Source organism: Sinohyriopsis cumingii, chromosome 5 (assembly GCF_028554795.1).
Source record: "Sinohyriopsis cumingii isolate HCF-2022 chromosome 5, ASM2855479v2, whole genome shotgun sequence".
NCBI classification, from domain to species: Eukaryota; Metazoa; Mollusca; class Bivalvia; order Unionida; family Unionidae; genus Sinohyriopsis; species Sinohyriopsis cumingii.
Genome location: NC_142965.1, coordinates 27,429,661 through 27,456,707, shown reverse-complemented (window position 1 = coordinate 27,456,707; position 27,047 = coordinate 27,429,661). Strand labels below are relative to the sequence as shown.

At 36.9% G+C, this 27,047-nt stretch overlaps 1 protein-coding gene across 1 annotated transcript in view; it reads right to left on the bottom strand.

Annotated features, from left to right (window-relative positions):
- Positions 1-27,047, bottom strand: part of LOC149798839 (uncharacterized) — a 228,720-nt gene that overhangs the window by 19,671 nt on the left and 182,002 nt on the right. Inside the window, exon 4 of the mRNA XM_089957735.1 lies at positions 1,968-2,273. Within this exon, the coding sequence (XP_089813861.1) occupies positions 1,968-2,273 (306 nt within the window). The remainder of the gene's footprint in view (positions 1-1,967; positions 2,274-27,047) is intronic.

Sequence of the window (27,047 nt, the reverse complement as noted above, 5' to 3'; positions counted from 1 at the left end):
AAACAAGCCGGATGCGTGTTTTGAAAAGAGCATGCATTGCACCCAGTCGCTAGAGTAAACGGCTTCGGAAGCCGGTTCACCTTTTCACCTTATGTGACCTTTGAGGTCGTATTCATATCGGAAGTTAGGCCGTATCCCCTGAATGTTTCAGGGTGCTATCTGAACCAGGTATGAATGTCATTAGTCAGTGGTCAATCCCGTCAGGCACCTTTCCACCTCTATCGATGGATTCACTTATATTTAAAAATAAATCAGTATTATACTACGTTCTTAAGTGTATGTTGTACGTAAATTTGCAATCAAGGAAATTAACTCATGTGCGTCATATTTTCCTAAAGCCGAACTGGCGGAAACATAAAGCAAAGCGTGTCTGAAGCGATCGGTCTTGTTGGATTTGCCGACCATCTGCGGCATCTGAAGGCCTCTGACGTCGAACTTTCGCGCTGTTGGCCCGACCAGCTTGCTAGAGGCCTTGGGTAATCTCATCTTCTAGGCCGATAACTCGTTGCGCGACAGCGACAGACCTTTCGCTAGGACGCAGGATGATGCAAGGCCGGCCAACGTGCCCGACCCCACTCGACCTGAAAATGTTGCCATAAAGCGATACGTTAATCGCCATGACGGAGACACAAAAAAGGGAGCTGACATAAATGACGAGGAATTAACAAAATGTATGGACGTCAATCGAAACCAACACCCTGACACCACCATTGCAAGGATGGGCAAAATGGCCGCGATGTAGTATGCTGACTAGCAAATCGTTCACTGGGTGTCCAAGGCTAGTGACACCACGACCGGCGATTTAAGCCTGGAAGAAGAAATATTAACAGGTTTGGTCGACCTTATGAGGGACCACGAAGCTGTGAGGAAACTATGTCGATGCTACAGTCAACACTTTAAAATAATATATAACCAGCCAAATTGAGAAAATAGTCTCCAAAGATGGCAACAGCAAGAATAAATATGGATAGATATAAAATTCATCCATGCCAGACACCGTAGCCCCGCAAACAGATTCAGGTCCTTTCAGAAAGACCGCTTAACTCGATCTTAGACAAAGCTTTCCTGTTCAAGAATGAGTTCGATGACATGAGGACGACCTTCATACGAACCTTATGAATAAGATCAGGTGTTCTGCTAGAAAGTGGTTGCAATATTTGGTAATGGCCTAGGGTCAGTCTGAGGATCGCACCGATCTCATCAGAAAGCTAAGCGAGTTTGTTACACCTGCTTCGACTATTCTTCTTCTTGCATGCCCGACCTAACAGAAGCAATTATGAGTGCTCATCCAGCAATGTGAGCCTTAGTGTAATGTTGATGAGACTCCTGAGCCGGCCCATTTTGTACGTGTGTCTTTGAAACTATCTACAGCCTCCATTAATTCTTCTTCAGAAGCGTTAAAGAAACGTTCGCGCAGAGCAACTATGGAGGGAGCAGGGATGGAACATACAAACAGTACAAAGTAAGGCTCTTGGTTGAATCTTGTTTCGTAAGATCCGTGATTCCTAAGCGAGTCAGATACATAGTGATGGCCAGATATTTTGGGATTTTAATGAAGTCCTCATCCTCCTCTCGAGGTAATGCATCCATCGCTGGAGGACTCCTACCCCATGCTGACTTCCTGCTTACGCTTCAGGATGTCCATGACGGTATCTCATAGACCCCTCGCGTCACTAATTATTGTGTTAGTTATAGTGATCACCTGTTGCTTTGCTACTATGACCTCTAAAGGCCCACGTAGATCCGCCCTCCTTCCAACACCACAAATCTTCCATAGGCTCATGAGGTATAGCAAAAACATCGCTACTGTGTGATTTAGCAAACTCCCACATTTGGGGTCTCAAATTCCCCTCTACATGCATATTTCTTTATCTACTTAAGATGGAAATGTTCATTCCCAAAAATGCACTGAAATGACAGCAAAGAAACTATTCGAAAAGTAGCCAAAACGAAACAATTTATTTTACCTTTCTCTATCGGCGATTTCTTTGTTTTTTCCAATCGCTTCACAGCTATGGCTTCAAGTCGAACTCTGGCTGCTGGGTACTCTTTCAGTACATCCCATAGATCTTGTTTGGATAACCGGAATAGATCCGAATAGCCAACTGACCGGACCGAGGCTGTCCGCCTATTGCCAGATGTACCCATGTTAAGAATGCTGATCTCTCCGAAGTAACTCCCTGGTTTAAGTGTCGCTAGAACCGTCTTTCCATTGTCAGCTACGACGTGGAGCCGTCCTCTGTTGACTATATACATCTCCTTTCCAACTTCGCCTGCAGAAAAAGGTACTTATTTGTTAATTTTAAGGAAAATAAAGTTATGTGGTGAATATTCATTTCGATGTAAACAAGTAGATGCCCAAATCCAAGGTAAGAATATTGTATATAATCGGCTGGGTTGCTCGTTCTTTCTTCATCGTCAAGCTATTAAAGATACCTTCGTCAAGAGTAACTAATCACAGCCACGTTATTAGTTCTTACTTTTTATATCATTGCAACTGGAGGTTGGAATAAGTGCAAAATATCGACTTTTCTTATACAGAAATCCTCCGGCACATTTAACTGTTCTTTTGTTAGACTATGTAAATATAGCATTAGTTAAACTTGTAACTTGTTCAAGATATTTCAGACAATAAGAAAGGATTCCAAATATTTCAACAACAAAACCAACATCTACAGAACCAATCAATATATATATCAATCATATCGTATAATATTTAACCAAAGATTCATACAACCAGTCTCTCTTATGTACTCTTATGACGAAATTTGCCTTCTTGTGTTTTCTACTTTAAATCTGTAAGGCAAATGACAACCGTAATGATGAAAGAAAGTATGGCTAAATCCTTAGTCAATTATATACATGCGTATTTAATATAAACTATTATCAAGAAGTCCATGTATATATTAGTACGAAATTCAGTTGTCAAAGGAATTCCAAGTTATTTTACGATTGACGAATGTTTCAAACAATAAAACATTTAAGCTACGTTGTCCATTCGTCAGTCTCGTTCTTCATTCAGCTGACGTTAACATAAACACATTTTATGTTGCCTTTTTAATTATATTGTGAGATCTTCATCTGACATAGTACACTTTTCTGAAGGAAACGTGGAGTGTGATATCTTACAAATGGTGTAAAAGATATGAGGTTTGTTACGAACTTAGGTCTAAATTATGCAACAGAATGAAATCAAAACCAACAAGTACAATTCAATAAATAATTTATTTCCCTAAAATACAAAGTAAAACTTCGAAAGGTACATGCAGAATTGTGAAGTAAATCCCGAATAAACCTAAATGTTCTATTACAAAAGTACAGAGTGATCCAAATGAATTCCAATAAAAGTGAATGTGCTGATATACCAATAATCTTGATGTACCAGAATGGAGATAATCCGGAATGTCTTTGAATGAATTCACAATAATCCCAATGTAGTGCTTTCCAAAACGTAAATTAGCATTTTGTAATTCCAATGAATAAGGTAAATAAATGATTCTTCTTAAATTATAGATGGACACAATCGTAAATGATTCCACATGCTGAACTTAAAACAGGTTTACAAAGCATATGTATATTAATTCACTTGACCTAAGACACAACTGAGTTTCTGGAAAACAAATTTATGATATTTTCCACCAAACTGTTAACATGTTCGATTCCGGAACAATCTATGTAAATAAGTGAAGCCTCGAACTGAAATTTTCATAAACATTTTGTTTTATTAAAATATTATATACAATATCATAGTCAGGTAGGCAAAACATTACCATCAATCACGAACAAAGTCAAACACACACAGTAACAGATCAAAGTTACGTGGTTATCAATATTTCTGAAATATTCATCACAACTATGATTATGGGTTTCAAATTCACCATGAAACAAAATAAATACTTGTATTTACTGAAATGGCCTGTTTGAACGTTTTGATTTGTATCGAGATATAACATATTTGTCTAAGTGGGGGCTGAATTTTCTTTTGTTTATCTATCAAACTAAAAGTAAACAAAAACACAAATGACAAAAACTCAATTTATGTAATGTCGTTATGATGGTGGTGGTGGTGGTGAAGTAATATTTTGTTTGTTGTTGTTTATTTTTTTATTAACTCGAACGCTTGATTATTATGTCATCTAATTTCAAACATGAATTTTGTTCCAACTTTGGTCATTATGAAATGTACCTCAACCATATAGCTTCATGTATTCAACGCAGCAACCCTATCCTGTAATTAACTCTGTCTAGAGTGAAGTCTGGTAATTGTTAATAGGTAATACAATATTTAATGACATGCCACTAGAATAATTTATTTCGTTTTTGACTTTCTAAAACTTCAAAAATTGTTCAATCATTTTTACATTTTTTAAGATACAATCAATATAAATCTATAGAAGAGAATATTATGGAATGGTTTCACGGCATAATAGCGATATTTGTTTTAAAATGTTACCATATGATCAGGTCGAGCTTCGTTCTTTTCTGTATAAACTGTACGGAGAACTACGTTTAGCTAAATAGTTTTATTTTATACGCAGAATAAGGACTCTAAAATTATCCTGTCAATGTTGTTAATTAAACAATTTATGTCACCGTGACAAATTCTGCACATTGCTTCACTTTGTGACATTTTCTACACATTGCTTTACTTTGTAATCAATTCGGTACATTGATTTACCTTGGACAAATTCTGTACATTGCTCTACTTTGTAACAAAGACTGTACATTGCTTTACTGTGTAACAAATTCTGCACATTGCTTTACTTTGTAACAAATTCTGTACACTGCTTTACTTTGTAACAAATTCTAAACAATGCTTTACTTGGTGACAAATTCTGTACATTACTTTACTTCGTAACAAATTCTACACATTGCTTTACTTTGTAACAAATTTTACACAGTGCTTTACTTCGTAACAAATTCTGCACATTGCTTTACTTTGTAACAAATGCTGTACATTGCTTTATTTTGTAACAAACTTCCAAACATTGCTTTACTTTGTAACAAATTCTGTAAATTGCTTTAATTTGTAACAAATTCTGTACATTGCTTTACTTTGTAACAAAATTCTAAACATTGTTTTATTTTGTGACAAATTCTGCACATTGCTTTACTTCGTAACAAATTCTGTACATTGCTTTACTTTGTAACAAAATTCTAAACATTGCTTTACTCTGTGACAAATTCTAAACATTGCTTTACTTCGTAACAAGTTATACACATTGCTTTACTTCGTAATAAATACTGCACATTGCTTTACTTTGTAACAAATTCTACACATTGCTTTAGTTCGTAACAAATTCTGCACGTTGCTTTACTTTGTAACAAATTCTGTACACTGCTTTACTTTGTAACAAATTCTGTACATTGCTTTATTTTGTGACAAAATTCTAAACATTGCTTTACTTTGTGACAAATTCTGCACATTGCTTTACTTCGTAACAAATTCTACACATTGCTTTACTTTTTAACAAATTCTACACATTGCTTTAGTTCGTAACAATTTATGCACATTGCTTTACTTTGTAACAATTCTGTACATTGCTTTACTTCGTAACAAATTCTGCACATTGCTTTACTTTGTAACAAATTCTACACATTGCTTTACTTTGCAAGTTAACGATAAACGTGAACTGGAAAGGTTTCAGTATTCAAAATCAAAATAAAAGCCCTTAAAGGTCAATATTCATAGGAAGCCTCACCGATCAGCAGATGCAGTGTTAAACAACATGGTCATGCCAAGGAGTGTCCTTGGGAAAAGAGCTTTGCTCCCACTTCTGCTTGGTAAAAACAGCAATGTGTTAAAGTGGGCGTTTCAGAAACACTAAACAACGCACAAGTTATTTCGAACCTGTAATCTGGTCAAAGAAGGTAAGTTTTGATTAATTAGGTTCTACATAAAAGGAAAGTTAACAGTGCATATACAACTTTCTTTATACTAGGTCTATGAAACATACATGGGGATGAAGTATAATTTTCATACTGGGTTTAAAATATAATATTACGAGCATGCGAAATGCATTTTGTAATGACACTGAACTCCATAAGGTATCTTGCTATCATTGTATATATGTTCCGTAATTGCTCATGCTTGTCGAATATGGAATTACAATTACTCCATTGAATATAAGTTGTGATTCTTGTTTCTTCGGATGGCATTCTAATGTTTGGTGTAGTGTATGCGCTTGTTTAGCAAGTGAGTCTTATTACTGTATGCTTTGATTTACTTGTAACATTCGCGAACTCATATCGTTCGAAGTCCTGGAATACATGCAACAAATACTTGAACGTTTAAAACAGTGAAAAAATCAAGAAGGTTTATTGGCTAAAAGGAATCTCCTGAATTGTTTTCTTAAGTCTGTAGTAATAGTACTATACAAACATTTGAAAATATGAATGGAGACTAGGAAATCTTTTCTGTCTTCGTTTTTATTCCAAACCAGACTTCCAAACCTCTTTATTTGAAATTAGACAGGCAAAGCGCTCTAAGTGTATATGTGTGAATCTGATGAAAACTGATTTGTAATGTGCTATAGAAAAAGAAAACACCTTTAAACTTCACGGAAACAACAGTGGAAACCGCGTCATCAAGTGAAAGATAAAGAGGAAATAGGGAGATGGAGAGTTCGCGCTGTAACAACAAAATCGGCACAGTTATGGTTAAGAATATAAATCTTGCATCATGGATTACCTATCTATGCTTAAGTACATATATTAATAATGTGTATATTGAGTAAAAAAAAGCAGAGCAGAAAAAAACGTCTCCCCTGAAGTGTTTGAAACAAGACATGTATAAGTAATTTGAAAGTCTTACACTTGCCAACAAAATGGTATTCCGTTTCAACATAACTTTTACAAAACATATTTTCTTTCGTGTCATGGTATTTGGTGTTTGATATTGTCTATCTGTCCATTCTGACCCTAAAATTCCGATCATCGACCCTAACGTTCCGATCATTGACCCTAACATTCCGATCATTGACTCTAAGCTAGACAAAAAGCTAAGATACAATGAGATTTCTATAATATCTAGATAAAGTAAATGGCTAAAGTTTAACTTTATTTGTGGTTTCATAATCTATCCAATTCATTAATGCTTGGATTCCAGTCTTTGTGTCAATAAAAATATATCTTTACTTTAACATTTTTATAAATTAATCGCTCAACTCCTACACCTTGGCTGTACCAAAAATCCCCTAAACTATACGAAATAAGCCTATCTGATGACTATGATCATTGTAGTTACACAATAAAACAAATTCTTTGATGTCTATTGTTATACATTTTGAGTATTTTCAAATAGTATAATTATGGCTTCATAATGTATACTGATTTAAAACTTTCTTCCTAATGGACTCCTTTTACAATATGCGTTTCGGACGAGCTGCCGTTCCTGAAATTGACTGCTAAAAATCAAAACGAGGCTATCACTGCTAATTTCATCCTATTCCGTTATGTTTAGAAAAAAATAACGCAAACAGACAAGCAAATAAAACTATCTCATAGAACGTGGTTCTATACTAAAAGTTTGTTTTAGAATCCATTTTAATCTTCTTTTTGCACCAAACTAATTTAAGTAAGTTCTTTTTAACTTTTAATAATATTTGTCAAATCATGTTTAGAGGTAGGTACAGTTTAGCTATCGAAGCATGTTTAGAAGTGTGTAGTTAAAATTATTAAAAAAAATAAAATCAGTGGAAAAACAATCACTATCCTTGCAGATTCGGAATTTTCTAAACGTCAGCAACGTGGCTTTTACTGAGATTAAATACCTTAAAATGCTTGTTGAGACAGGGCTTTTTGGCATTTTTACCAATTACCAATGGTTAAGTAAAACTGTGTTTTTTAGCCGACCTTATCCAAAAGGAAATTCATTATCAATCTGACAAGAATATACGATTTTTTAAATCTGTAAACGACTAATATCATCGATGATCGATAGCTGACGCGCAATTATGTACAACCGAATGTATTTATAAACAGTGAATCAGCTATACGTCGGCTTTTCGTTTTCAATTGGCCTAAAAAAAAAACGAATTTTGCTGGGTTTTAATGTTGTTCAAGCAAGACATCATCGCGCAAGAGATTATCCGCACTTGAATGAGGGTCGTCAATGGTATGAGTTTCATCGATTCTGGAAAAGATATCAACGGTACACGCTCTATTTCCTTGTGACGACTAAAGTACTAACGTCAACTCTCAGGGTGCATTATAACGGTTGATCGACAACTGACGCGTAATTATGTACAATTGATCCCACGTTAGCCATTTCTAAATCAGCCGCGATACAAGTTTGGTTTTCCAAGAACCGGATGGGTCAATAAGCAGCTCGCGAGCTGAAAATATATCACCATGTTTGGATTTTACTTGAACAGATTTTGTTCTTCGTGATGCCATCTTGAATATCACTTGTTGTGTAACTCAATCATGTCTTCATGTGGTGTGCGATAAAAGATGAGAACTCGTACTGCAAATCCAAATTGAATGAAGCTGCTACCTCTGTTACTTGTGAAGATATGGAGCGAAGAAGGTTACGTGCATTAGAAAATTCGTCTGTTATTATGCATTAACGAAGCTATCCGCAACACAGTGAAGCAAATAAACGGGTTGAAAAGTACATCCCCAGATACATCTAAAGCAGCTGGACATACGACGTTATTCTAACAACCAGTCAATGTCTGGGCATGTACCGATATGTGCGTCCCTGCTGCATGTCACGGACATGATATTGCTAATAAAGGCTAAAACGACATCTGTGCACGTTAACGTGCCAATACAGATTTCATTCATCACTTGAATGCAATTAATCGAAAACTCGGAGAACTGAATTGCCATCAACGGAAGCGAGAAGGCCACTAGGAGATGGACACAGTTCATTCATTGGAGGTCAAATAAAATATGCTTAATAAACAAAACAAAAAAGAAAATCGTTGTTTTTGAGCGGATTTTTTTAATTTGGGCGGTTATTGAATAGATGAAACTGCCGTTCTAAGGTTACCAAGCGCAGCAAAATTCATGCATGGAATTGTTCGAGCATGGACGGATAAACAGGTGTCTTGGCAAATTAACCTACCTGATCCATAGTCGATTTCCCGTTAATGGTTTGATGTGATAACACTTAACAGAGTTCATCAGGATGATGATCGTGTATACGATAAGTTCGATGATGCACTTAAATGCTTATATGGCTACGGCTATTGTAAGACGATCCAGGTAAAGAATTTCTGGGAACTATTGCTGCTTTGTTAACAACCAATAAAGTGCTTCTTCTTGTTGAGCATGTAAACATACATCACGACCTAGCTATTGTAGAAAGATGTAATTGTACACCTTCAGAACGGTTATTCGGATATCATTAAACACAAGAACTATTGATGATGTATGTTATGTATATCTATATTATGTGTATTATTTTCATGGTTTGTAAGGGTCATTAATAAATACTTTGAATATCAATTTTCTATACGATCATAAGTTCACAATTTAAAGATAAGTCCTTTTTGTACCGTGCTTAATTTCATTTATAAATTTCTAGAGATGAATTGTAATCGTGTTCAAGTAAACATCATGTGATTTCAATTTCAGGAGTCGAGTTCGTAGAAGGTCAGAACGACCTAATTGCTGATTGGTTAATATCTCATGCTTTTGTATATAAGAGACATTTACTGCAGATTTAGACATTTATGTTATTATTATCAGTCCGTAAGGAATTTAAAGACATTTTGGGATTAAATCAGTGTGATTCAATCGTTACTATTAGTACGGCAGTACATTAGTTAATATCATCCGGAATACCAAAGAAGTCATTTTGATGACTGCATACGTTTGAACTTAATAGAACATTTAGGACTGCGAAGGATTTCATTCACAATACTGTCAGTTATTTTTACTTTTAGATTTTTGTACTTTGTAGAAAACATTATATTTTCAATTTTACAAAACTTTATGGTTTTCGCTCTTTTATATTTATTTTAAGACCATAGAGTTATAACATGGATCAGACCCAATAACACTACTTCCATCAGGCATACAAGCAATAAATAATGAAACGAAAAGGAATTAATTGCAAGTCATTTAAGCGGTTACAGCACTACCACCAAAATCTATTTTAATGTACTAGTGCATTAGTGTATCAAAGTTGCGTGACGTTCATAAGCATAAAGTGGTGATTCCGTCAGGGAAGATCCACCTTCGTGCAACGATACATAATGCACGGTATTTCTCTGACCGGATCTGATTTTCAGTGTGTGAGAATTCGTGTCGCTCACGCAAACATTCTGCAAAAATGCTATGTTTGAGAGCTTTAATAACAACAACCCGTTAACACTTTTCCCCTTTATAATGATTTTGCCGGATCTAACCGTGATAGAACTCATTTTAGGACGCAGTCCCAAATATTCTTCGTTTGCGTTGCCAGCACAATCATCTTCAACCTTGCCAACAATATGTTTGCTGGTGTTGCTAAACAGTGAATGATCGTTTGGATAGTCACCCGTACAGAATTCGTTTACAAGTATTTCCGATGCAATATCGGCACACACACTGATAGCAGTGATATGCAATAGAAATGAATCTGTGTCTGTGCTTGGATTGATCATAGTAAAACTCACACATGAGTTTTGACAAATCCAACACGGACGCACCGACATTGGTTGGATTTTCCAGCTTGAGATTAGCTTTCTTGCTGTGAACAGCTACGAGTCTGCCATCAAATAGTTTGCGTGACTGAAATGCTAGGTCCGCGATGAGCCTTTGTAGTTTCGCTTGTTCACTCTCACAGAAAAGGTCGGCTTTCGCAAATATTCCAGCATGACGTTAAAGCATCTTTCTCTAACCAAAATAAAGATACACATAACAGTTGCATTGGATAACTGTAACTATCGATTGCTTTCGTTGTGCGCAGCTCCTCTATTCGAGCCAGTGATACGACAGTGATTATAAACATTACTAACCGTTAAGCTACAAGATGTTTTGCAGATCCAGTTATGAGTAGTTGTGTAAAATTCACGAAAGTTTTCATTAGTCATAATCATGCCTGAGGACAAAAATCAGCCGTTGTTTGGTCCATTTAGCCATAACCTAAAGCGATTTAAGGAATATCATAACATCATTGTCTCATTTACTCTATCAAATTTGACCACAAAATAACAAAATGAGTATGGAACTTGACCAGCAAGTTGTGTTGTCTTGGAATGAACATCGTTCGAACCTTCGAACTCACGGGAACACTCAAACATTCAAAGTCCGCGTAAGTAAACATACGGAAATTTCATTTTACGTTACACCAAGGTGAATTTCTAAACATTCTTACCGGGTTCTTAATCGTGCGCTACGGTTTTTCACTGATTCCACCACAGTAAAAGACATTGTCGTAAAGCAGCTGATGCATGTTAAATAAATCCAGTCAATGTGTAAATGGAAACATTTTCCTTTATATTTTGCTCTGTAGGTAAAGCAACCTTGGATGATTATGTATCAATGCGTATTGAGATCGGGACTTCGAACAATTTTTATCGTTTTAGCAACAACAGTTTGCTGAAGAGAATTTTTGTTTGCTACATGAAGTTGTAATGTAATTATACGAAAGCCATTTTTCAAAGCGAATACATTAATGGCAATTGTTTCCAAGGTAAACTTAGTAACACGTAGAGGAAATTCTATGACACCAAAGTTGAGCTCACCCAAGTATTACTTGTATTTCGGCAACTGGCCTGACACGACTCATGTAATGCAGAATCGAGCAACTATTCAAAACATAGGTAGTCATTTTGTAATACGTTTCTTGTTTATATTAAACGACCGTTGCATATCATCGCTTGGTATTGCTATATAACTTGATCCTCGGAATGGTATATTTGGGAAGGTATGCAATTCAACTGACCTACATCTGTCAAGAGTCCATCCTGATTTATACACTGGTTAATTTTTCCAATGCACCGAAAATTTCTTTTCAATGCTTTTGTTGATTTCATTGTTCATGGTCTTGACATGACACCATACAGTGTAAGGTGGTAAGTGGACCACTCCTAATCCACGGGGCTACAATTTTAAAGCGATGACTTATGATTAAGCGGATTGTCAAATGTGCATTAGGTGCAATACCTGCTTTAACCCCAGAGGAATAAGAGCGTTGCAACACCAATATGATTCCAGGAATCTGCATTGAAAAAGGTTTTCTAGCGCTCTTGCTTGGTGCCTACGCGTTTGGAATAATCGTACTTTCTGTCAAAGCTCGTGACATCTACACTTATCTGTCAGTACAGCAAAGTGTTGATTATGATCTGTTTAAGGAGTGTATCCTAGTGCTATGAGTTGCTACCTGAGGCTTATGGACAAACGTTTAGGGACAAACCCATGTCGAATTTCCAAGAGAGAAAGAGCCATGTTTGTTATGAGGTGCTTAGCATAGAAAGTTGGTCAAGATTACGTTAACCTCAAACAACTCCTATTAGTTGAAGAGTTCAAAAACTGCGTCCATAGTGAAAATAAGACTTGATGAAGAAAAGGTCGAAACTTTAGCTAATGCTGCATGTAGAGCTAACGACTATTTAGCTCATAAAGGTTATTTTGTCAGTGAGTCATCGACTCATCGGTTTTCTGGTAAAAGCTGTTCAATCTAATGCGAGCACTCCCAAATCTCAGTCTGGCAAAACTTATAGGAATCAAGTTTCTGATCAGATTGATCAGAAATCCTTATCTCTTCTTACTTGTACATACCACAAGAAGAAAGGACACGTAAGTTCTGATTGCTACAAATCGACGAATGAGCAACATAATCAAGACAGACAAATTCCAAATGATCTTATGTGTAAGAGGTCACGGTCATGTATTGAAATTTTAGTAAATGTGTTCTTATTCAATGAGCAGAATGTGTATTGTTAATGTTTGCTATATAGATATGTTAAAGGAGTGTGTTGATAGAGATAACCAGGTTAATCATGTAATCAATTTAGTTGTACCTGTCCTACACAATGAGGATTTAAGCAATGAAATGCAATCAGACTGTAGTGACTATGGAGTGACAAATCCTCGGAAATAAGAAATTAGGAAATAATTTGGACCAGAAACTTTTCATTTAATGAACAAGAAAAGAATGAACTAAAGCAGCTATTACTTGAATATAAACATTTGTCACCAGATGCTCCTATATGAACAAATAAAGTTTACCATGAAGTTGAAATATGCATATTAACACCTGTGAAGTAATATTCGTAAAGGAAGAACCCTCTCAAACAGAAGCATTTGAAAAACGAAATTCAGTATTTGCAAGAGAATGATGTCATAGAATCGAGTAAATGTGAATGGAGTTCACCATGTATAACACTTTTCATGGTCTTCCATAATAAAAGAAATCAGACTAATGTTTGTTTGAACCACCCAATGTACTGATTTAAATAATGGCCGTGACCTTGACATATATGAAAAAGGGGCGTTTTTATAGCTCTTTCCTTGCTTATATTTCAACCTGTAGCACTTATCCACGTACGAAGAGATAAGGATTTCTGATCAGTCTTATCAGAAGTTTGATGCCTAGAAGTTACAGCATTATCGGAAGTTTCAACCTTTTTCTCGTCAGTCTTCACATCCGTACGGACTCAAATTTTCAAATAATATAAGCTGTCTGATGTAATCGTGCTATTGACCAAACTCCCTGGCTGAGCACGAAGTCTCAAACAGGTGCTCTTTTTTTTCTTGGTATTTGATACAGGTTTGTAAATTTGTTTACATTTCCTAAACCTTTGACAATATGCGTCAAGTACGGTCTTCTGGGGTACCAACTCATAGCCCTTAAAGACAGATCATCACTTTGTTGTACAGAGAGTGAAGTGAAGACTTGATGATGTTTGTCAATAAGTACTCTTTATAATAATAACGTCCCATACTAATCTGGCCACTGCAAATTTTCAATAATTATCTCAAATTGAGGAATAATTTTCATCCAGTTCTTTTTTCTTCAAAAGAGGGTACTAAACTAATATTTCTGGTAACATCAAAACCTAAACTTACGTACACAACATTAAATAATTCTATAACATGAAAAAGGAAAAATTAAATAATTTTGTTAACAACCTGATAAAATAACCTTAGACAAAATAAAAAAGATCAGAAATTCACATCCAGAACATTCTAAAGTTTTATTAAAAAACTACTTTCAACTCAAAATATCAGCACACAACCAATTTAAAATCTCTAGTCTCACTCATGTTGTTGTTGTTGTTGTAGGGTTTGACGCCATTTTTCAGCACAGGATAGGCTATACATGGCGGCCAGTATAAATAGTGGAGGCAGAACCCAGAAAACCCCCCAAAAGAACCACCGATCCACGAGAAGCTACTGGCAAGCTTTCTCACATACACACATTGGCCGAACCTGAGACTCGAACCACGCAGATGTGAGATGGCAATGATCAGTAATTGTGAGCGCTTTAGACCACTCATCCACTCGGGGACCTTTCTCAGTCATGTACAAAGGTCAAGCACACACACACACACACACACACACCATGTATAGTTTTTCCGTTATACTTTCTTCTTTCATGTTTAAACAAAGTAGCAGCCTCAACGTGTGGAAGAAATGAAGACCTTTTCCTGGACTTTTATTATTGTGAAAGTCAACGTATCTAAGCTATTATTTAGTAATAATGAAACACGATTTTAGAATCAATTCTTAAACTTTGTAGCAGGTTTCTTTACTATATACTTTGTTACAAGTGAACTACCCGATCCTACATCAGGAAGCATGGGGACCGCTTGGGTACAAAGTCCCTTACATACACAATATAACTATGTATCATAAAACATGACATGCAGGTCGATACTATTTGTTCTGTATAAATAGAAGCTGGCTAAGGGCAGTGGATCAATATTACGATAACTTTAGTCACAAGCCTACCTGATCAGAAAATGATATCAATAATCGCTAACAAAATATGTAACAAAGTGGTTTCAATTTATATGGGATTTATATCAAGAACCTGAAATTTAAAAGTATGCAAACAATTAAAAAACGTGAATAGCTATTGTCCTCTAGTAGCCCGTGTAGGGCTAGATTCAAACCAGTCAACCAGAACTTGTATTCATCCCAGTTAGAGGCACTTAATTAATTTCATTACAAAGATGCTTAAATGATTTGCTCACTCGGATATCTCTCCATTTTAACGAAAAAATCCTTAGAATAGATAAAGCCATTTATTTACATACAATTTCGAAGTGAATGACGACTATCAATGACGTTAAAGTGTCTAATTTGTGCGTCAGTATTGAGAACAGATGTCGAGAGGTTAGCCACAATCAATATACGATCAAGACTGCAAGTTATATCTGGATTGGAAAATAAGAATTTCTGGTGACATGATTCCGCGTTCATAATACGTGTGCCATACTGATATTTGTGAGAAGTAATAAATATCCATTCCTAAGAAGAAATATGTGTACAAATTTGTTTTCTGTCTTACACATAATATCAACAGACATCATGTGAGCAATGACCTAGATATCCTTAGTCCTGACAGTTATCAAAAAAATCGATATTCCGAATTAGGATGTTTCTCAGAGACAGGCTTTAAATGTCACGTCCTTCTGCTGGTTTCCTAAACTAGGAGAGCTGCAATTCGCTGGAGATTTGTTCTATGGATTTTTAGAGATTTATATTGTGCTTTCGCAGCTGTTATTTAGGACCGTCATCAAAAACTGTTCAAAAGAAGATTATTTCAGAAGTTAAACGCTGTTATAATCTTAAGTTTGCCCTACGGAGTCTAGTTGAATCTGTTAGGGATTTTTTTGGTCTATATATGCTGAATGTATAAGGGGTTTTCTAGCTGTTTAAATAATGACTATAAAAGGGTTGCTTGGTCTATATATGCTGAATGTATAAAGTATTTGATTTTTTTTGGCTATATATGCTGAAAGTATAAAGGGTATTTCTTGGTCTATATATGCTGAATGTATAAGGGGATTTCTTGGTCTATATATGCTGAATGTATAAGGGGTATTTCTTGGTCTATATATGCTGAAAGTATAAAGGGTTTCTTGGTCTATATATGCTGATTGTATAAGGGGTATTTCTTGGTCTATATATGCTGAATGTATAAGGGGATTTCTAGGTCTATATATGCTGAATGTATAAGGTGTTTCTTGGTCTTTATATGCTGAATGTATAAGGGGTTTACTTGGTCTATATATACTGAATGTATAAGGGGTATTTCTTGGTCTATATATGCTGAATGTATAAGGGGTTTTCTTGGTCTATATATGCTGAATGTATAAGGGGTTTTCTTGGTGTATATATACTGAATGTATAAGGTGTTTACTTGGTCTATATATACTGAATGTATAAGGGGTATTTCTTGGTCTATATATGCTGAATGTATAAGGGGTTTTCTTGGTCTATATATGCTGAATGTATAAGGGGTATTTCTTGGTCTATATATGCTGAATGTATAAGGGGTATTTCTTGGTCTATATATGCTGAATGTATAAGGTGTTTACTTGGTCTATATATACTGAATGTATAAGGGGTATTTCTTGGTCTATATATGCTGAATGTATAAGGAGTTTACTTGGTGTATATATACTGAATGTATAAGGGGTTTTCTTGGTCTATATATGCTGAATGTGTAAGGGGTTTACTTGGTCTATATATGCTGAATGTATAAGGGGTTTTCTAGCTGTTTAAATAATGACTATAAAGTGGTTTCTTGGTCTATATATGCTGAAAGTATAAAGGGTTTTCTTGGTCTATATATGCTGAATGTATAAGGTGTTTCTTGGTCTTTATATGCTGAATGTATAAGGGGTTTCTTGGTCTATATATGCTGAATGTATGAGGTGTTTCTTGGTCTTTATATGCTGAATGTATAAGGGGTTTCTTGGTCTATATATGCTGTATGTATGAGGGGTTTTCTTGGTCTATATATGCTGTATGTATAAGGTGTTTACTTGGTCTATATATGCTGAATGTGTAAGGGGTTTACTTGGTCTATATATGCTGAATGTATAAGGGGTTTTCTAGCTGTTTAAATAATGACTATAAAGGGGTTTTTTGGTCTATATATGCTGAATGTATAAGGGTTTTCTTGGCCTATATATGCTGAATGTATAAGGGGTTTTCTAGCTGTTTAAATAATGAGTATAAAGGGGCTTCTTGGTCTATATATGCTGAATGTATAAGGGGTTTTCTAGCTGTTTAAATAATGAGTATAAAGGGGCTTCTTGGTCTATATATGCTGAATGTATAAGGGGTTTTCTTGGCCTATATATGCTGAATGTATGAGGGGTTTTCTTGGTCTATATATGCTGTATGTATAAGGTGTTTACTTGGTCTATATATGCTGAATGTGTAAGGGGTTTACTTGGTCTATATATGCTGAATGTATGAGGTGTTTCTTGGTCTATATCTGCTGTATGTTTGAGGGGTTTTCTTGGTCTATATATGCTGTATGTATAAGGTGTTTACTTGGTCTATATATGCTGAATGTATAAGGGGTTTTCTATCTGTTTAAATAATGACTATAAAGGGGTTTTTTGGTCTATATATGCTGAATGTATAAGGGTTTTACTTGGTCTATATATGCTGAATGTATAAGGGGTTTTCTAGCTGTTTAAATAATGACTATAAAGGGGTTTCCTGGTCTATATATGCTGAATGTGTAAGGGGTTTACTTGGTCTATATATGCTGAATGTATAAGGGGTTTTCTAGCCGTTTAAATAATGACTATAAAGGGGTTTTTTGGTCTATATATGCTGAATGTATAAGGGTTTTCTTGGCCTATATATGCTGAATGTATAAAGTGTTTACTTGGTCTATATATGCTGAATGCATAAGGGGTATTTCTTGGTCTATATATGCTGAATGTATGAGGGGTTTTCTTGGTCTATATATGCTGAATGTATGAGGGGTATTTCTTGGTCTATATATGCTGAATGTATAAGGGGTTTTCTTGGTCTATATATGCTGAATGTATAAGGGGTTTTCTTGGTCTATATATGCTGAATGTATAAGGTGTTTACTTGGTCTATATATGCTGAATGTATAAGGGGTTTTCTTGGTCTATATATGCTGAATGTATAAGGGGTTCTCTTGGTCTATATATGCTGAATGTATAAGGTGTTTACTTGGTCTATATATGCTGAATGTATGAGGGGTTTTAATGGTCTATATATGCTGAATGTATAAGGGGTTTTCTTGGTCTATATATGCTGAATGTATAAGGTGTTTACTTGGTCTATATATACTGAATGTATAAGGGGTTTTCTTGGTCTATATATGCTGAATGTATAAGGTGTTTACTTGGTCTATATATGCTGAATGTATAAGGTGTTTACTTGGTCTATATATACTGAATGTATAAGGGGTATTTCTTGGTCTATATATGCTGAATGTATAAGGGGTTTTCTTGGTCTATATATGCTGAATGTATAAGGGGTTTTCTAGCTGTTTAAATAATGACTATAAACGGGTTTCTTGGTCTATATATGCTGAATGTATTAGGGGTTTACTTGGTCTTTATATGATGAATGTATTAGGGGTTTACTTGGTCTTTATATGATGAATGTATAAGGGGTTTTCTTGGTCTTTATATGCTGAATGTATAAAGGGTTTTCTAGCTGTTTAAATAAAGACTATAATGGGTTTTCTAGCTGTTTAAATAATGACTATAATGGGTTTTCTAGCTGTTTAAATAATGACTATAATGGGTTTTCTAGCTGTTTAAATAATGCCTATAAAGGGGTTTCTTGGTCTATATATGCTGAATGTATAAAGGGTTTTCTAGCTGTTTAAATAATGACTATAATGGGTTTTCTAGCTGTTTAAATAATGACTATAACGGGTTTTCTAGCTGTTTAAATAATGCCTATAAAGGGGTTTCTTGGTCTATATATGCTGAATGTATAAAGGGTTTCCTAGCTGTTTAAATAATGACTATAAAGGGGTTTCTTGCTGCTTTAACACTGAATCAGTAAAGAGTTTTCTACCTGTTTGCATACTAACTGAAACCAAATATAAGAGAAACTTGTGATCAGACTGTTCCTTTAGTTTGAACAACGTATCATCGCTGCTAACTTGCCTAAATAACTTTATTCTAATAAATTTGTAATTATAATGGTCTAAAAATTGTTATAGTCATGAAAACAACATAATATGAAACCGAAAACATAAGGTGGTGTCTAAGTCAACAAGACTTTATTTCCATATACTAGCTATTTACAACAAAACACGTGAATGGAAGCATTGTGCGATAAAGAAAACGATAGAAGCTCCACCACGTTTCCGGTAGTGTTTCTGGGTATGTTTTTGACCAAGAAGATCCATGGTCAGAAATTTTAGTAATTGTTTGCATTACATTATTTCGTGCCGTTTAAGAAAGAAACTGAAATATTACGTGTCTTACGAAGAAACGAATTATTTTCTGACTCGTATTTGCTGATTCTAGTTGTAATTAATTTTGTTTTTGGAAATCAAAGATACCAGCTTTTGCTAAAAGTCTGAGTTCGCACCATGCTTCCATAAGTTTCTCAGCATATTGAAAGGCGACGAAATATATCACAACTACATTCGTTCGGGCCAATTGACATGGTGCAATCTTAATTTATATCAGAGCATTCTTGTAAATCGAAAAAGGATAAGTATGTTTGTCTAATCAAATAACAACCGTTTTTGCTGAATAATCCAGTTTTTACTATTTGACTTTATTAAAAGCCCGGACGTATGTTCATTTGTAAGCCAACACACCACTTTACATGAATATGTTGATATTTTAAATACGTTTATACCACTTAATATCAATAAATACTTGATGAAAGGCTGTCTTGATTGCAGTTTCTGTCATTGACATAATTATTTGCTTGATGTAAGGGCTGTCTTGACTAATCATAAAAATTATATTTCAACTGTAAAAGTCAGAAAAATCGCTGTTATTGCCAAAGATTTGATTTATCAAAGAACACAATTTGCATCCAGAAAAGGCACAGGTCTTCGCATTAATGATTATTCCATGAGAAATTTTACCAAGCTATAATGGTAGTCAACATATGCTCCATGGATAAAAATTACTTCTTCTTTTAATTCCATGTCAAACATCCGATCCAACCGTCTTAAAATTTTACTCGACTCGAAATCATTGTACAAAATATTCTGACAAATTAAAGAACCGAATTTTGAGAATTTTTTTTCAGTCTAAGTAGCATATATCACTCGAAAAATTGTGCACTGTTGTATACAAGAGTTCTGGGCCCTAAGATTACATGGAAATTTCACCCATTGACTCGTCTCCTGGTTATGAACCGCTCCGGTGGCCTAGTGGTTAGAGCGTCCGCCTCGGATGCGGGAGGTCGTGGGTTCGATCCCCGGCCGAGTCATACCAGAGACTTACAAAAATGGTACTAACAGCTGCCTCGCTTGGCGCTCAGCATTAAGAGGTTAGTGTTAGGACTGGTCGGCCTGGTGTCAGGATAATGTGACTGGTCAAAACTGTTTAGTCTGAAATTTCCTGAAAGAGGAAGCTAGTTTTATCTCCGTGGAAGCCTAAAGAGAATAGTGCGTTAAACAAGAAAGGGACCAAGTGGCCGTCTTGTAAAAAGTTATTAGTTCATTGGTAGAACTGACTGCATGCGATCCAAATGTTCATATGTGTAGGGATTTCATAGGGTTATATGAGATACATTCCTTTGTTTGTTAGGACGATACAGACTATCGTGAGTTAACGATACTTACCTAATTATATCTGATTTTGTAATGTCTGAATAATCTTATAGGTTACGGATAGCTGTGAGTTTCACTTCATTAATTTCATGCAATAGTAGTAGTATATGTAAGGTAGTATCTGTAAAAGAATACAGTAATATTGGATAGATGCTCGCGTGGTAATTTAAGACCTGCCGCTGGAAGCGAGGTCAATGTCATACCGTACTAAGTCAGAATTTATGCAGTGTGTGGATAACCAACATGCTCTGACGTGAGGGAATTTTAAGTATGTCTAGAGAGTGGAGTATACATGGATTTAAGGGTAATTTTGTCCTTTAAGGAACAGCTTTCTGGGAGAGAGACGGGACAGTCTAAAGACAGAAGGACGAGGTCATAATGAAAGGACCAGGTAGTCCATGAAGGGACAAAGCATAGAGCTTAGGAAGTCGATGAACTAGGCAAGCGTTGATAAACGGACAATGGAGGAAGGTGATGCAAATCAGTCGTGGACATTGCGATCTTGTCACCTCCCGTTATGACGATGAAATAAATCCAAATTGGACTCTCCTGTTAAATTCTATTGACATAATCTAAATTGAATTGGAATTGCCGTTATTAATTTGCTCTGATTAAATTTGATTATTTTCTTGTCAAAGGGGGCTCGTATTGCTCTTGTTTCTTCCCAGTATTCTCGCTCAGTTCTCTGTTGAAATTATATTCTTCTTCACTCCGGCTGGGCTATAATGTCGAGGGGGGTCATCCTCTACATAACTCTGAGTAGGATATTGGATAGGAATTAGAGTACCATAGCAGTGATAAATTTGGTTATTGTTTAAGCAAAGAATTACGAGAGTGAATCGAGTCAATATCTATGCATTCTGTAGTTAGTGCATGCCATTCTTTTATATTTCTTTAATGTATGTTACGACATTGTACGAAATTCAGATTCCGTACCTGAACTGCTTTGATAGCGTGGTCCTTGACTGAATTAAAGTAATTCAGAAAGAAATATTGCCTTTAGTTACTCTTGCGAGAAGAGATAATTAAGGAAGTCACGAGGGAGCAATTGCACATTGCTGATGCGAGCAAGCTGAATTTAGAGAGAAATTCAGAATTTAGTACTGCCAAACACTGTTAGTTGCATTATTGTAATTTAAATACGTCCGTAGGTTAAGACTTTATTGGATTAGAGTACGGGTAAGTATTTTAAGGAAGCTGTTTCTTTTAAGGCAGTAAGAGTTAGTACATACTTCAGATAAGTAAAGTGGCTGGTGATACAGTCGAGTATACTAGAATGGCAACTGATAGGCAGTTGGTCAAAGAGTTAAAATCTTTTGGTATAGACGAATAAGGTTATGAAGGGACCCAATTAGCGGAATTTGTAGAGCGGAGTCTCCGAATACAGAGAACAGCAGGCGGCAGAAAGGGAAAGAATCAGACAAGCCGAGGTGAGAGAAAGAATCCAGTTAGCCAGATTGTAGGCCGAAGAAAGAGCCAGGGAGAGAGAACATACGTTAGCCATGAAAAGACTAAGGATCGAAGTGGAATCTAGGAGGGGTGAAGGACTGAATGAACATTCAGGACCCACAACATCGTCCAAATAATAATGCCGATGTTTAACGACAGAGACGAAATCATCAATAATTTTTCAACTCAGTTTGAACAGTTAGCTTTAATCCATCATATGCCCAAAGACCAGTGGGCCATGAATATCTCTGCCTTTTTGCAAGGGGCTGCCAAGGATGTCTATCATAATATGGCACCGACTGACTTAGATGATTACGACGCTCTCAAGAAAGCGATGTTAATGCACTGCGAGCTGTCGGCTGCAAGTTTTCGCAAACTTTTCATAGAATCGTCTAAGCGAACAACGGAGACACACGCGCAATTTCAGTGACAGGCACAGCGCTCTCTTATGAAGGTACTGAGGAGGCGATCTTGAAAGAACATGTCATCAATATGTATCGGAAAGACATGATCGTATTCTTAGCGGAGCGTGATTTCGCTACCTTAGAAGATATGTGTGATGGCGGGGCGATATGAGAGTGCACACAGGGATCGACCCAGCACCACTGACTTTAGAAGAGCTAACGGTTTGACAACTCATAAGCGGAATAGTCAAAATGGTGGGAAGCCAGGGGTTGATAATCTCAGCCGTGATCAGTTCCGTGGTCAAAGAAAGACCCAAGGGGTAGATAAGGGTACCCCTACTAAGAAAGCTGAAGTGGTATGCTACGGCTGCAACAAACCTGACCATATTCTCAAAGAATGCAGTAAATATCGTCCCACGATAAATGCAGTGATATCAGGCACTGTAGAAGGTGCAAACCAGTAGAATGGTCTAATACAGCAACAGCTACGGTAAATGGAGAGAAGGCTACCGTGTTGTATGACACCGGATGTAGTTATCCAGCCTTGGTGGATAGCAAATTAGTCAAATCTTCAGATTATACAGGTGAGACAGTGGAAGTCCAATTTGCTAATAGAACTAAAGATTCTCTCCCGGTTGTCCACATCGACCTTGATTCGCCGTATGTAAAAGGACGAATTCAAGCAGCGTGCTTGTCCGGATTGTCGCACGACGTATTTCTAGGATGCAGGTATGTATTGCCACAGCCTAATCATATGATGTGCACACCTATACAGGTGGGGTCCATAGAGACGAGGTCTATGAAGCGAAGGTCAGGGTCAAAGCATCTGAACCCATCTAATTCGCCCATAGACAATTTGCTACCTGGTGAATTAAGGAGACTTCAAGAGGAAGAATCTACCCGTAACAGGATACGAGGGTATGCAAAGGAGGAGTCCGTCGGAACTTGCCAGACGGTGAGGTAGGGTTCGTGCTAAACGGGGTATCTTGTATCGATACCCCCGGAAGGGATCCGAGAGGTATAAGCAAGTGATTGTACCTCGATCTCAGAGAAGAAGTGCTTAGACTAGCACATGAAAGTCTACATGGTAGTCACATAGGCGTAGCAAAGACGAGAGATAGGTTAGTGAGGGAATTCTACTGACCAGGTGTGTATGGGGATATAAGGAGGTTTTGTTTGTCGTATGACAAGTGTCAGCGGGTGGCACCTAAAACCTCACATCGCCCAGAGTCACTAGGAATCACCACTCTGATTGATGAAGCTTTCTCAAGGGTGGCGATGGACTTGATAGGTCCGATAAAGCCTGCGTCGGAAAGTGGTAATCGTCATGGGTTAACGATTGCCGATTACGCTACCCGATACTCGGACGCCGTTGCGTTGAAGAATATTGATTCATTTACGGTGGCTGAGGCTTTGCTAGGAGTGTGATCCAGAGTTGGTGTACCTAAAGAGATACTAACCGACCAAGGGACGCAGTTTGTTAGCCAGGTGATGGATGAAGTGAATCGGTTACTTTCCATTAGGCACCTGACTACTACTCCGTATCACCCACAGTGTAATGGTCTAGTGGAGCTGTAATGTTATTTGTTATTGAAGAATAACTGCAGAAGGCGTTCTATAGTATTTATTATATACAAGACATCAATACAGCTTGGAAGGGGAGTAAAGTCTGCCCTGAGTGTCTATTTCCCATGGAACTTAAACCCTAGTGAATGTATAACATAAACCAGCTGTTGGTGTGTATCAGTTCTAGTGCAGTGTGGAATGTCTGATTACTTTTACTGTCAAGTGATGTTTCAAAGCTAATTAGATTAAGGCTTACACTACATCTCCCTTCCTGAGAAGTTTACATTAAAACGAAACGCGATCTGATGACCGCATTTCTAAACAAGCTACATCAGCTTAATTTATTTTACAAGTTCAGTCTCTCAGGTGGTTTCGACAATCTTCCCGAACGTGTGAAATATCCGTTTTGACTGGTTGGCACTGCTTTGCTTTCATCTGAGTCAGTCAAAGTATCAGGGTCTGAAGCAGTCACTTTTAGAGGCTCCGATAATGTGGTAGGCATGGGAACTAAATTTCTCCTATTACGCCGTATCTCTCCCTCGTCAGTTACTACCATGTATGAACGAGGTGTATATGCCTCAGATTTAATTATCCCTGAAGAAAAATGATCTTTAATCCATACTTTATTCCCTACCTGAAGTTTTTTCATATTTCGGACGCGATGTCGACGATCATAATTTCTCTTTTGAGTTTGCTTTTGATAGTTTTCCGATTTCTTCAGTTTCATTAAATCTGGCCATTTCGGCTCTAAGTTGTTTGGTGCCATTGGCAAAGTAGTTTGTAATTTTCTTCCCATCAGTAATTCAGCAGGGCTGTATCCATTTGGTAATGGTGTTGCGCGATATGTCAAAAGAGCTATGTAAGGATCGTTTGCTTTTTTAAGCATTCTTTTAGTTGTCTGAACAGCCCTTTCGGCGAGACCATTGCTCTGTGGATATTTTGGACTGCTTGTAATATGCCTGAATCCATAACTTTCTGCAAAATCTTTGAGTATAGCGGATGTGTATTGCGGACCATTATCTGAAACTAAAACTTCTGGTATACCGTGTCGCGCAAAGATTGATTTGAGATGATTGACAATTGCTTTCGAACCTGTGCCTTGCAATTTTGCTATTTCGATGTATCGTGAGAAATAATCAATCACCAAGAGATATGTTTGACCATTCAGTTCAAACAAGTCTCAAGCGACTCTTTGCCAAGGTCGACATGGAAATTCATTTGGTATCATTGGTTCAGCTTGATCTCGTGAGTTTTCGATGCAATTTTGGCAAGACTTTACCAAGTGCTCTAGCTGAGTACTTAGTCCTTTCCACCAAACTGACGTTTTGGCGCGTTCTCGGCATTTAACTATGCCTTGGTGACCATCGTGAATTCTCTCTAGGATTTCTCTTTGAAGTGATTCTGGCACGACAAGGCGTGTACCTTTCATTAAAAGACCATTTTGAACTGTAAATTCACCTCTATCTGCCCAGTACGATTGAAGTTTTCCGTCAATAGCGGATTTCTCTGGCCACCCCGTTTCACAGAATTGTACAAGTTGTTTGCAAATCGAATCATTTCGATATTCAGACTTTATTTGTTCAAGTCGGGTATTTGATGCAGGCAAATTGCTAACTACGAAATCAACATAGGCGTTAGTTTCAGCCTGAAATTCTCTGTCACTCTCAGAGTGATAACTTAAAGGTGCTCTGGATAGAGCATCAGCAGTTAATAGATTTTTGCCAGCAACATGAACTATACAAAAGTTGAATCTCATCAAACGCATTCTAAAGCGTTGAATTCTAGGGGGTAAATCTCCCAAGATTTTTGTGCTCATTAGTGGTACTAATGGCTTATGGTCAGTTTCAAGTTTGAATTGTGACCCAATTAAATAGCTACTGAAGCGTTCACAAGCCCAAGTGATTGCAAGGGCCTCTTTTTCTATTTGAGCATAGCGTTGCTCAGTTTCTGACATACCTCGTGATGCGAACGCCACCGGTCTCAGAGTGCTTCCGTGCTTCTGCCGTAGCACAGCACCTAGTCCAAATGAAGATGCATCTGCAGATACAACTATTTCTCTATTTGGATCATAGTGTGCTAAAGTTGGTGAAGATATCATTTCTTGCTTGATATCTCTAAAAGCTTGTTCTTGATCTGGACCCCAAGTCCACGAGTTTTTACCTTTCAAAAGCTCACGTAATGGTTTTGATTTTTCTGCCAAATTTGGACTAAATTTGCCAAGCTGATTTGCCATACCGAGAAATCGTCGTATATCTGTTACGCATTTCGGTGTTTCCATTTCCGTTATAGCTTTGGCTTTTTCTGGATCAGGTCGGCAACCATTTTCGTCAACAACATGCCCAAGAAACCTTATTGATGGTCTCGAAAATTCACACTTTTCAGCGTTCAAAGTGACGCCGGCCTTTTGAATTGATTTCATTACCATTTCTAGTCTTTCGTCATGCTGTTTCTGCGTTTCCCAAAGACAAGAACATCGTCCATGTGACAGAGTGTTCCGTCAAGTCGCTCCAGCGTTTCTGACATCCTTTTCTGAAAAAATTCAGGCGCAGAACTGATTCCGAATGGAAGGCGATTAAAATAAAACCTTCCAAAAGGAGTAATGAAAGTTGTAAGGCGGCGTGAATCTTCTGACAGGTTTATCTGCCAAAAGCCTGAGTTTGCATCAAGTTTGGTGAAAAACTTTGCACCTGCTAATTTTGCAAGGGATTCTTCAACTGATGGTAGTGGGTGGTTTTCTCTTTTAACCGATTCATTCAGTTTTGTTAGATCCACGCAAATTCGTACCGTACCATTTGGTTTCGGAACAACAACCATTGCCGCGCACCACTCAGTGGGCTCATCTACTTTTGAAATAACACCTATTTTTTCCATTCTATCCAACTCCTCTTGAACTTTATTCAATAAAGGGATAGGAACCTTTCTTGGGG